Source organism: Zea mays, chromosome 10, assembly GCF_902167145.1.
Source record: "Zea mays cultivar B73 chromosome 10, Zm-B73-REFERENCE-NAM-5.0, whole genome shotgun sequence".
NCBI lineage: Eukaryota > Viridiplantae > Streptophyta > Magnoliopsida > Poales > Poaceae > Zea > Zea mays.
The window spans coordinates 109,052,290-109,065,532 of record NC_050105.1 but is presented as its reverse complement, the minus strand read 5'-3'; the positions used below and the strand labels follow the sequence as shown (position 1 = coordinate 109,065,532).

At 40.0% G+C, this 13,243-nt stretch overlaps 2 protein-coding genes across 2 annotated transcripts; one reads left to right on the top strand and one right to left on the bottom strand.

The window, feature by feature from the left end:
* The first annotated feature begins 1,568 nt into the window (after nucleotides 1-1,568).
* On the top strand, nucleotides 1,569-6,218 carry LOC100280214 (uncharacterized). Its single transcript, NM_001153145.2, has 4 exons — nucleotides 1,569-2,530; nucleotides 3,631-4,131; nucleotides 4,600-4,767; nucleotides 5,946-6,218. Exons 1-4 carry the CDS (start codon nucleotides 2,525-2,527, stop codon nucleotides 5,967-5,969), a joined length of 699 nt encoding a protein of 232 aa, NP_001146617.2. The 5' UTR covers nucleotides 1,569-2,524; the 3' UTR covers nucleotides 5,970-6,218.
* Nucleotides 6,219-8,409: 2,191 nt separating this feature from the next.
* On the bottom strand, nucleotides 8,410-9,945 carry LOC109942886 (uncharacterized). Its single transcript, XM_020545449.2, has 2 exons — nucleotides 9,922-9,945; nucleotides 8,410-8,805 (listed from the first exon to the last, which is right to left on the bottom strand). The coding sequence occupies exons 1-2, from the start codon at nucleotides 9,943-9,945 to the stop codon at nucleotides 8,515-8,517; spliced, it is 315 nt and encodes a 104-aa protein (XP_020401038.1). The 3' UTR covers nucleotides 8,410-8,514.
* Between the last annotated feature and the right edge of the window lie 3,298 nt (nucleotides 9,946-13,243).

Sequence of the window (13,243 nt, the reverse complement as noted above, 5' to 3'; positions counted from 1 at the left end):
GGCGATCGTGAGTGAGGATATGCTGACCAGGTTTGGTTCAACCAAAAGTGCATATTGACTGGCCTGGGCTTCCTCTATTATTGGAAACTCAGGGCTCTTAATATATAAACTATATATATATACTTAATATATAAACTATATATATATGGTTTGCGTATCTTTTATATAGAGTTTATAGGGTTCGCGTATCTTATATAGGGTTTGTATATCTTTTATAAAGAAAACATGAAATGGGAAAAAATGAGATAACGTAAATTGGAAAGAAGAAACATAACAAGAAAAACAATAAATAAGGTCTTGTTTGAATGCACTAGCTAATAGTTAGCTGGATAAAAGAAGTTGCTAATGAAATTAGCTGTTTAATAAATAGCTAACTAAGTATTGGATGATCTTAGCTGGATTGAACTAGCTAATAAACTAATGTGCAGTTAAGGGTTGTAGCTAATAGTTAGTTAGACTATTAGCTACGAGTGAACAACATGACTATATAGATGTCTCTAGATAATTTTAGCCCTCGTGCAGTCTAAGGCCCTGTTTGGTTTCATTAGCCTTAGGACTAAACTTTAGTCTCTGGACTAAACTTTAGTCCCTACCCTGTTTGGTTGTAGGGACTAATTAAATTCTGAAAACTACACAAAGACTGAAATGCCCTTGCCTGTAACCGTTGAGAGTCTGCAGTGTATAGAGTTGTACGTATTGTCTTCAGTGTATACTAAACCCTGTTTGCTTCAGTACATTTGCATGTAGCCGTGTATAATCAGGTTAGGGATAAGGGCAGCGGAGGAAAAAAATCAGGTTTAGTCCCCTTTAGCTACCCCTTAAGGGACTAGGGACTAAATTGGTTTAGTCCCTTCTTTAGTCCTTATGTTTGGTAAATTAGAGACTAAAGGGGACTAAATTGCAGGGACTAAAAATTAGCCCATGTAACCAAACACCTCCTAACAAACTCTCCCTTCTCTAAGGTCATGCTCAACAAAGCATGCATATGGTCATGCAAAACACTATTTTGCACAGTAAACTGTTTAAATGATAGAGTTTGAAATAGAAAACATATGGTCTAAGGCTGAGTCCAACAGAATGTGTATATGGTCGTACAAAACATTGTTATGCACTGTAGGTAGCATTGTTGTTAGAGTAGAGTTTGAACTATAGATTATACTATTTATACAGTGAAGTTTAAAATAAGAGACAATGATGGATAAGTTATTGAATCAATAGCCCTCCTATGTTATTTTTCATTTCATCTTCTATTTTAAACTTTACTATGTAAAAAATATAAAATTATGTTTAATATGATTATATACACGATATATGATACATCGTAGAAAACTGTATTTTATACTACCATATACACACAACAATATACACGGTCTCCCCGAAGATACAAATTCTATCGAAAAAAAAAGAATAGAAGGGAGCTTTGAAGGCTTTCGAACTGACAAGCGAAACGGCGCTCACCCCCGAAAAAATTTGTCTTCTTCCTCGCTTCCTTCTCCTTTTCTGCCTCTCCTCACCCTCTGAATTCCTTGTTCGGTTGTTCCTCTTCCCACTTCCCCTCTCTCTCTCTCGTGCGTGTGTACTACTTCTGAGGCCGAAAGGTCAGAAGAGAGTGTCCACCTTTCAGTTCGATTTTCGATGATTTGAGTCCTTCCGCCGCGGGGAATTTGAGCGTTTTCCTTGAGAAATTTGAGTTTCTTCGAGAGTAATTTGTGTGTTTTCTCTTGAGAGATTCGTGCAAGGATGTCGCCTTCGAATCCATTTATTGGGTAGTCAAATTGTTCCTATATAGCGTCAAAGCATCCAACTTTGACTTCTCCGTGGTGGCTTCTTCTATCGTGTGTCATCCAGACAATTTGATCTTTATTTAATTGGGTTGGATGCTTGTTCAGGTTAGGTAGTTGGAAAGGGTAGCATAAGACACCATCAATTTTGGTGATTTTGGTTTTTCTCTGAATAATTGCGGGTCAAATTAGTCATCTTCAGTTATCACTTCTCGTTTTTATTGGGAGGATTTGGTGAATTTTAGTGGCGGGCAGAGCTTTCTTCGATCCTCGGTCCTCATTTTTATGGATTTGGATGGTTGGGGACTTGGGGGTATCTTAACTTTATCCTTGTTGAAAAAAGGCTATAAACTTGGGAGTTCCTGTGAGATATTCCTTTCTTGGGAGGATTTGATCTTGCTTCTGTTGGTTCCTGGTGAGTTGGTTGAGATGAAAGGAGTACTATGCTAACTCATCGAGGAAAGAACAGTACAGCCAGTACTACTCTGAGGAAGAGCTGACATTTCTATGCTTTCCTTTGGAGGACTGTGGTCTGTTCCTCCAAGAATCTATGCAAAAGTGCTCCTCATCTAAGTATATCTATCCAGTTCAAGTTGTTGTGGTTCATCTTATCATCTGTGTATGTATCTGTGTGTAATGCGCGCACTCTGCAAGAAGGAAGAATTTGTGTAAAACGGGTGGTAGTTCAGAATTTTCTTTGCACAGGAGAAGCTCAGTTGCGCCTTGCAGATCCAAATTGGCCGATGGCGGTGAGTAAATCGTTTCTGATTTTTGCGTACTGATCATGTCTTTGACTTCTTGATGTATTGGTTATGTGTATGTCTTGTGATGGCTAATTGAGTGGTTAGAAAAGAACTAGTGTAGAATGATACTTTGGTTCTGCCTTCTCTTGCTCAGGCTGGAGAATTTTTTAACATTTTACATCTGGACGTGTTTTTTGCTGTAGTTAATTTAAGATATCCTGTCTGGAAGACAGATGTTGACATAATGGGACCTATAAATACTGATGAATCAGCAGTGTGCTTAACTGGTTTGGTAATTATAAACCCACTTTAGTCTGTTCTTATGGTGATTAGTGTGCCGTGTATGCTAGACCTATGTATACTGTGAGTGACTTTTTTTCTAAGGCTGATATATGGCGGATGCTTTCCAATATAAATCCTTGTTGAAACAACTGAACTGCAAATGCCACAATTCTAGATCTGAGTGCACCTGATCTAAATTGAATCATGGACTATGCTCTTATTTTGCATGTCAGCATGTATCATAGACAATTAGACATCCCAAATATTTAGGGGGTTTCAGTCCTAGTTCTTTTGAGAAATGTTAATGTGAATCCTGTTGTAGAGTATTCTGCATAATTTCGGATGCTTGATAACCTTTTTGTCTTTGCTGATTGTTCTCCCACATAAATTATGCTAGCAACAGATGGATGCTTTTACATGTTTATATATCATAAATCAGCAAAAGGGCCTCTAGAGTTAGTTATGTGGTCTGAGTAGCACTCAGATCCTGGATTCGACTCTCCGTGAAAGCGAATTTCAGGATTCGACTCTCCGTGGAAGCGAATTTCAGGCTGTGACTAAAAAAACCCCTCATCTGTTTCACGTCAAAGCACAGGTCTAAGGCTCGGCCTCGGCCACGGTCGTTCTCACGTGGACTTCGATGCCGCTGTGTATGGGTGGGGTAGGGGTTTGAGGGTTTTCTTGACCTGTGTGAGGTCTTATTCTTAATATAATACTCGGGGTCTGTCTTACGTCTTACCCCTCCCAGGTGGAGTTTTTTTATATCATAAATCATAGCCCTTCAGAAAGTTGACTAAAGCTACCGATTGATCTGCTCTGTACAGCAACCTGAAATTCCTGCATTTGAGGATTGGGAAACCACAGGAAACACCCCTTACACACAAAAGTTCGAGGATGTACGGAAGAACAAGAAAACAGGAATTCCTGCACAGACAAATGATCCAAGGAGGAACCCGGAACATCCTCGTAAGTCCCCTTTGCATCCAACGGCCTACAAAACCGATCCTCAAGACCAAGGTCCAAGGAACCCACCACATCGACCGAGACCTGAAACTGATCAACAAAGACACTCCGACCGGCCTACTCACCGTGAGCCTGCACCACGAAGACATGCAAATCCTCACAGAGAACAAGGGAGTAATGCTGTGGCACCAAGAAGCCCCTACAGGACAGCTGCTGGGTCTGCTTCGCCAATGCAGTCAAACAACCAATCAAAGCCGAATCATAGATCGACTGCGACGCAGGCTCCAGAGAGAAGGCATTCTTCAGAGGGGCATAGCCAGCATACACCTGGAAGGAGCAGGATGAAGCCCGGTAGTTATGAGGTAACAGCACCTTACTATCCTTCAGTTTTTCAATAATATTTTAATGAATGTAGGCTAGAAATGCCTTTACGGGGCATTTGGATCCCTTCATTTTAGAGGAATTGAAATTCACTCAATAAAGTAACTTATTTAGTTTGGATTTTGACATTCCACCACTTTCCAAATTTCATATATAATACTATCTCAAATTCATAGGGTAGAGGATGGGAAATGGTTTTATGCATTAGTAGAATTTGTTTCTACTCTGTAAATTACATAACACTCTTCGTCTCACTCCTCTATAGTAAAAATGTAGCACATAAATATCTTCGATATCTTGCTAATAATAGTATACAAATATATTTTATATAAAACCGAATTATCTTAATTGATATATGCCTAAATTACTATTATTAGAATGGAATTCAATTCCAATGATTCAAACGGGACGTTAGAGTAATTACTCTTGCTTTGCATTGGCCAATCCAGCCTGAAGAAGTGGCTGTACCACCCTTTGGTGAATGGGATGATGCAAATGCAGCATCAGGTGAAAAGTACACTGGTATCTTCAACAGGGTAAGGGACGATAGGTTGTCACCTACCTCTTCTGCTAGGCAACCATCTACCGCCCGTAGGGAGGAGAATAAGGTGCAACAGGTATGCAAAAGCTTTTCCACAGTAAAGTTGAAAATTCAGTTCATATGTTCAATTCTTTCATTTAGTATTATGATTGCACACCATATATGTAAATGCAGTTATGCAGAAATAGTATCATCTCCTCCATGATGTTGATGCTAACTTTATATTATGTATTGTATCTGATAGATCATATATAACAAACTAATGCAGAGTGGATATTTACCATTTTCTAAAAAAAATATAACAAACTAAAGATATTTATGCTATTTGCTTTTATAACTCTCTGGCATTTAATCTTCCCTATGTTCTCCAGTAGAACATAGCCTGACTATATTTATTGCACTAACATCACAAATATCCATGGTTCATTTATTCTTTTTCTTGTACATGCAAGCGAGTTGTGTATCATTTTAATTAGAAAGAAGAGAGTACACAGAGCGATAAAGTTCCTCAAAACCCAAAAACTCACACTAACACAGCCAAACTATATTACCAGGAGGATACTAGAAACAAATTGGCCTTTTCAACAGCAAATGACCAACAAGCTACCAATAAAAATTGATTGTCTTGTAAAGTTGTAATCAACTGTGACTAATTGTCGAGCATTAACAGTCCAGCCTGTCCAGCTATGTGATCTTGAACCTTGGTCTGACGACTAAACCCTAAATGATTTCTATGTAGTTCATTCTATGTGTTCCTTAACGATTTAATTTTGTGTCCTTAAATTCATTTAAAGCATCCACAACAATATTTGTATGCCTTGAGAACAGGTGTTTTTTTTAACCACACATCACTGTCTGTATTCTGCAAGTAATAAATACCGGCAAGTGGAAACTTCGCCTTTTTCTTTTAAAAAGGGTAACTTTATTGCCAAATTCTTACATAAATACATAAGTTGCATGCTGTGTTAATTATCTTCATTTGTTTGTTTTTATTCACGGCCAACACTCAAATACTGAGACATATTTCTTACTGCTCTGCCAGTAGTAATAAACTAGTAATCATGCCGTTGTTTTGTTACCTTACGTCAAAATGTTATATCTTTAGACTCTGTGTGACTGAATTTCCCTTGAACTTGTTCATATAAATAAGCATGAAAAATTAAAACACACAAATAAACCTGTTGAAGTTCCCTAAAACTCCACATGTGATACAGGGATACCATATCGACTGATCCTTGTCTCTTCTATCTCCAGAAATGTTCTTGCTGCATACTTTGAGAAAATGAGGACATGATCTCAAAGAGTTTGGACAGCATCCTATTGTGCTTCTGTAGTGAGCACCCTATCGTGTAACTCTTCTTGGCTAGTTGTCATGTATGTTATTGTCGGTGTGATTATGTATCTGTAATTGGATTGTTCCATTTAAGCTCTTCAATTACAAGGAACATATATATGATACCATATAGATTTGTAAAGTATGGAGTGAGCAATTTCCTTGTGATAATAAAAGGTTTATTGAATGGGGTCTAGATTTCCATAGTTAATGTGGATTTCAGCTAGACACCAACAATGTGGCTTTCAATTTTTTTATTTAAAAAGGAAACGAAATTGTGCTCCCTTGTAATTCTCAATAGCTATGATAATATTACAAACAGAAAAATCTATAAAATTAATCATTCGTCCTTCTACTACCATTTTTCTAGTTCTTGAACAGAATTTGTAGTATAATGGGGCGTTTGAATGCATTAGAGATAATAGTTAGTGGCTAAAATTAGTTGAGACATCCAAACACCATAGCTAATAGTTCTGCTATTAGCTATTTTTGGTAAATTTGTTAATAATTAGGTAGTTATTTGTTAGCTAGCTAATTTCACTAGCAATTTTTAGCCAACTAACTATTAGTTTTAGTGCATTCAAACACCCCCTTAACTTTTGCATAAAGCCTCCTTTAAAAAAATCCCTGAAATTAGGAGATACGTACCTATATTTTTAAACTAAAACAGGGGTGGAGGTCCCCTACTGCATTAGGACATATGCAAATGTGCAAATTCCTTTTGATATTTGCATTTTACATAGGGAAATGATTTAAATTTAGATGAAATAGCAAATGAAACTATACCATCAAACAATTCTCATACAAGAGACGGTATATTGGTATATTGTAGTACGAAAGATATTAGGAAAAGTAGCATAATATATACTTCTTTTTGGCACGTAAAGTTACATTGTCTCTTGATGCTTTACAAATAGGGTTAACCTGGGAAAATGTTGTGACCACAGAAAAATAAAAATAAAAATAAAAAATGTTGGTGAAAATAGAACAAGTGTAAGGGTTTACGGAGCTAGGGTTTGGGCTCACCACCACTTAGGGGTGAAAACGGGCGGATACGGACGGATATTAGCTTAGCCCGTATCCTACCCTAATGTATTTAAAACGGATTCGGGATCGGATACGGATAACTAGAAACGGGACGGATACGGATACAGGGACCGGATATTTATCCGGGCGGATAAGTGACAGATACGGATATTATTTGATCGGATATCGGATACTTGTCGGATAATGGATTAATTGGTTATCAAAAAATATTCTTGTTCGACCAAGAAATTGCAAGTAAATTAATACTAATAAACATTTAATAGGAGATAATCTCAAGTTCCCACATAAAAATGGTAAAGTGAAGTATTGATTATGTTGAAACTTGGATACTTAGAGTGATTTCACGTGTAACTCACGCAATAAGTGGAAATAAAATAGAAGAAACGTTGACATCCTGTGGATTTTATGGTCCCATTATTTTTATGACTATATGTGGCCATATGTTGTACCTTCGTATAATTTCATAGATTTCTAAGGCTATTTATACATTATTAATTTCTTTCTACATAAAATCATCAAAATATAATTAAAATTCATAAATACACTAGTTTTGATCAAAATTGCAAAAAGCTTACCAAAACAAATAAACATTATATTCAAATAAAACCTCAAGTCGCCACATGAAAATGATAAGTGAAATATTAATTATGTTGAAACTTCGATACATAAAATGATTTCACGTGTAACTCACGCAATAAGTGGAAGTGGAATGGAAGAAACACCAACATCTTGTGGATTTTATAGTCCAAATGTTTTTGAGAACTATATATGGATATATGTTGTGTCCCCGTAAAAATTCATGAATTTTTAGGCTATTTGGTGTATTATTAATTTTTTGTTGTAGAAAATCATCAAAATACAATTAAATTCATAAAAATATTGTAGCATCGACCGGAAATTGCAAATAATTTACCAATATTAATAAATAGTTTATAAAAAGATAATCCTAAGTTCTCACATGGATATAATCTTAAGTCCCCACATGAAAATGATAAAGTCTATTATTTTGATATAAATTTAGATATTATTTCAATGATTTTGGCCTAAAGATATGTTTAAACAAAAATGTGTTGTACTACAAAGTTATAGATCTCTTCGAGCTCTATAATTTTCATATAAACTTTATCTTCATCCGATTTCATACGTAAAAGTTACGATTTTATAACTATATTATTATGCAGAAAAAAAAACGGGTACCCGAATTCCGGATACCCGTATCCGACCCGAATATCCGGGTATTTAGCGGTTAGTACTCGCTCCGTATCCGACCCGAATCCGAAGCTGTACTATCTGGATATTACCCATATCCGTCCCGAATATAAAAAATATCCGTATCCGTATTCGAAAAATGGTCCCGAATCAGTACCCATCCGGTACCCGTTTCGGGTACCCTGCCGGTTTTCACCCCTACCGCCACTGCCGCCGCCACCTGTAGCCTCCGTGCTATTGCGTGCCGCCGAGGAAGAAGAGGAGTTGCTGGTGGCGGAGCTGGGGGCCGCGTGGGTGGAGCGCGACGAGCTGGCGGACGAGGCGGCCGTGGTGCACCAACTCCCGGACCTTCCCCTCGACGTCGCAGGTCTTGTACACGACCAGGCGCTTCCTCCGCTGCAGCTCGGCGTCGTCCATCACCGCCTGCGGCTTCCTGGGCGCCGGGACCGCGGCGGTGGTGTCGTCCAGCGCGGCGAAGGACGGCACGTACTCCCTCAGGTTCACGGAGCGGCGGTTGGCGGATGTCTAGTTGGTGACGCTGCCGGAGCGCTTCAGCTCCCCGCCGCCGCCGCCACCGACCAGGCTGCTGCGCCTCGCCGGCGTCCTCCGCTGGTGGACTGGGATCCCGTGGTGTGGCTACTGGGATCTTGTGGACAGGGCCTGTTGGTCCACCGCTAGATCCCGTGGTGGTGCTGCTGCTGCTGCTGCTCCGCTCTGCTGCTGTTGGATTGGCGAAAAGAGCAAAGAGGCCGGCCAGGGGGAGCGTGAGCTAGAGATGGGGGTTGAGTGAGTATTGCCTGCTGTGAGTCCTTACTGCTCTTTAGCAGACCGAGGTCAAAGTTTGGTGCTTGGAGCAAGGGAAGGGAAGCCGATTGTAACTTGTGTAGACAGTGGAGATGATGAGCCCGGAGGAGACCGAAGCGAAGAGGTTGGAAGAAGAGGCTGCAACAAAGGTAGAAATTGGTGGTGGTGGTTCAGCAGGGGTTAAGTAAGATGATGAACGAGACGAGGAGTATGATCCAAAAATTCATGAGTTAGGGATGATTGGTGCTAAGATTAATATCAACTCATCTGAGTTAAAGTTGGAACTTGTATCTAATGATATAAAGTTAGAAGGTATTAAGAATTACCTAAGCTCGTCCAAAAGAGTGTGTGTACTTCTAGGAGGCAAGGGAGTGGAGCATCATTTAGAGGAGACATGTGTTCAGTTAGTTGATAAGCTCGGCACAGAATGGAGAATCTGGCATGCGACAAACTCTGTGATAGTTGCATGGTTATTGGTATCCATGTGTCCCACTGTTAGCAAGAGGGCGGAAGCCATGCACACTGCATCGTAGATATGGAAGACCTTGAGTAATATATACTCTCGAAAGGAGAATGTGATGATGATAATGATCGAAATTCATAGCAAGGCAGATGCAGTGAAACAGATGGGGAGACCAGTGGAACAATATGCTAGTGAGCTCCAGTACTTATGGGGAGAGCTGGATCATTACGCTCCTCTCCAAATAGTTTGCCCACAGGATGCACAAATGGTTCATAAGTGGGTAGAGGATAGGAAAGTGACCCACTTTCTAACGAATCTGGATTCTAAGTTTGAGAGCAGGAGAGCGGCCTTTTGTCACTAGAGAGTTTTCCTACCATGGATGAGGCTGTGTCAGCCATGATAGATGAAGAGAGCAGACTTCAAGTGATGAGTAGTGGTAATCATGTGGAGACAACATATGTTGCAATTGAGGATAGAAAATGTTATAATTGTGGGAAAAGGGGACACCTGAGTTACAATTGTCCCAATCCTAGAGGAAATGGTGGCCGAGGAGGATCTCGTGGAGGACGAGGAGGTACTCGTGGGAGCTATGGAAGAGGTCGCGGTGGCCGTGGTGGAGGTCGAGGTGGAGGCCGTGGTGGCTCCAGGGCTAACAAAGAGACTGTTACTCTGTCTGGGGAACAAGCTAAGCAATGGGAGCAATGGCAGAAGGGAAAGCCTTCTGAGTGCCTCACTTTACCTAATGGGCAAGCCACCAACTCCTTCGGTACTTTGCCAACTACGCCCACATGGGCGAAGGTACTTAGGCACAAGTTTTTGCATCTCATGTAGGCATCACATAGATTGGGTCATAGATTCAAGAGCATCAAAGCATGTGACTGACATGTCCACCCCTTTTAAAACATACATTCCTTATATACATTATGAGTCAGTTCAAATTGCTGATGGTACATCTCAACAAATCTGTGGTATAGGATCTACAGAGTGTACACCATCTCTAGCTTGTCATCAATTTTGCATGTTCCATCTTTTATAGTCAATCTCCTTTCTGTAAGTTCAATCATTGACTAATTCAAGTGCACAATAACATTTGATGAAAATTCTTGTGTCCTTTAGGAGAAGAGTACTGGGAGAAAGATTGGGACTAGAGTCAGGCTTAATGGGTTGTGGTTCATCAGTCATGAGGAGTCAGGATTGAGAGCAGCTATTGAGGGGGATGTGAAGGAGATTCTACTACATCATCGTTGGTTAGGACATATATCTTTTGAGAACTTAAGTCGGTTGTACCCTATGATGTTTAAGGGAGTGTACAAAAGTAGACTTGTATGTGATGCATGTGAACTTGGCAATCATACTAGATCTATCTATCCTAGTATTGTTCTTCGTAGTTGTGAACCGTTTATTCTAATACACTCAGATGTTTGGGGTCCTTGTTCAGTGAGTCAGCATTGAAAGCAGCTATTGAGGGGGATGTGAAGGAGATTCTACTACATCATCGTCAGTTAGGACATATATCTTTTGAGAACTTAAGTCGGTTGTACCCTATAATGTTTAAGGGAGTGGACAAAAGTAGACTTGTATGTGATGCATGTGAACTTGGCAAGCATACTAGATCTATCTATCCTAGTATTGTTCTTCGTAGTTGTGAACCGTTTATTCTAATACACTCAGATGTTTGGGGTCCTTGTTCAGTCACTTTTGTGAATGGTGCAAAGTGGTTCGTCACTTTTATTGATTGTTACACTTGTATGACTTGGATCTATATATTTATGCATAAAAACGAGGTGTTAAAGTGCTTTCAAGACTTCCATAAACTGGTTGCAAAACAGTTTAATGCAAGAATTCGAGTTATTAGGACTGATAATGGAACAGAGTATGTGAATAATAAATTCAGATCATATCTGTCAGGTTAAGGAATTATTCACCAAACAACTTGTCCTGGAACTCCACCTCAGAATGGTGTAGCAGAGAGGAAAAATCGTCACTTGTTGGAAGTAGCAAGATCTCTCATGTTTTAGATGAATGTGCCTAAGTATCTGTAGAGTGAGGCAGTAATGATGCCCACATACCTCATCAACCGGATGCCCTCAAGAATACTTGATATGAAATCACCTACGGAACTTCTATTGGGAAAGCGTGACTTCCATGTTCCACCCAAGGTCTTTGGTTATGTTTGCTTTGTAAAAGATCATCGACCTATGGTGAGCAAGTTGGATCCTCAAGCAGTCAAGTGCAAGTTGTATCTACTCAGAAAGGATACAAATATTGAGACTATATTGGTAAGAGACTGTTTGTGGGTATGGATGTGACATTTCGAGAGGAAGACCCATACTATACAAAGAAAGTTGATCTAGATCAACTCCTAGAGGACTTCTCTCCGATCAATGGAGGAGACCGTAGAGAGGGAGAGGATGACAGTGGTCAGGATGATTGTGGTCGAGGTAGTGATGAGGCTAGTTGTCACACCCGGGTTTTGGGGCACCAAGACCCGGGCGCGAACATAATCACCAGGTGTGCTGGGACCAAGTCTCACACATATGATGAATTATGGCACAGGATCGAATGTCACATCTTTACTATATAATAAGAGTTCTATACAAAATAAATAATTACATTATGAGGAGACAACGGTCCAGCAACCCAAAGTTGACTGGGAGACGACGGCCTAGATCTCTCACGAACTCATCACAGCATCCTCCATGCGCCTTATCCTGTAGTACCTGTTCTTGACCTGTGGGGGGGTGTGAGACAGCAAGAGTGAGCTCACATACGTTCATCGCTCAATAAGTTGTGGGGAATAATGTGCATGAACTCGCCAAAGGTGGGAGCTCACGTGGAGTGTAAGGCTTACCAAAGAGGATGGTTAGAGCTGAGCATTGCTTTTAAAGTTGGTCAAAATTTTATTAGCAATTACTAAGTATAAGTAAATACCAACCCAATTAAGTAGTAGAACAAAAGTAACAACATCCCCTGCGATGCAATGCATATGACAAATTGAATTTAGTTCCATAATTTAATCATCAGAGAGTCCTGAGCTGCTCATGACCGTGAGCTCAGCTAGTATACCAGTTTTACACTCTGCAGAGGTGGTACCCTTTACCCACAAGTCATGTTACCCATCTGCCAAGGGATTGCGACTTCCCATACACCTCTACCGAGGAGGCGAGGCAGGGTAACACTACGAGGCCTTTACAAAGTTCCACTAGCTTCAGAAAACCCGATACAGTTTATGGGAAGCTCCAATGCAGGGTTCTTGCCTGACCGCCATCGCAGCAAAATCAACCAAGGACCTCCCTACACTGACCACTCCCCTACTGCCCTTGCCCCTTTCGGGTAAGGTAGTCCTCCACTAGCTTTCCTAATTAATCAGCCAAGGGCGTCCATAAACCCTTGTGGTGGCACGTGTTTCTCAAGTTAAGCTCTATGTTCCAATTAACATTAATGATCTTGACATAAACAGTAAATAACAACGGATAACAAAAGTATAATCATGAATAATGTGTGTCTCAATGCCCAAAACCACATATAGCACTAGCAAGTACTACCCAAAAAGTTCAGTGGTAAACAAGGCATAAAGATAGACAAACTAGGGTAACCTATTAGGTCCCATCAGAATTAACCTATGCAGATCATTATGATTAATTAGAACATGAGTGGGTAAAAGAAGTGATCAAGGGCACAACTTGCCTGGGACTT

Coding starts and splice junctions, on each gene's coding strand:
- LOC100280214 (NM_001153145.2), top strand. Junction 4,132..4,599: donor TGAAGCCCGGTAGTTATGAG/GTAACAGCACCT, acceptor TGGCCAATCCAG/CCTGAAGAAGTGGCTGTACC. Junction 4,768..5,945: donor AGGAGAATAAGGTGCAACAG/GTATGCAAAAGC, acceptor TTCTATCTCCAG/AAATGTTCTTGCTGCATACT.
- LOC109942886 (XM_020545449.2), bottom strand. CDS start 9,945: ATGGCTGACACAGCCTCATCCATG. Junction 8,806..9,921: donor CTGACACAGCCTCATCCATG/GTAGGAAAACTC, acceptor GTCACCAACTAG/ACATCCGCCAACCGCCGCTC.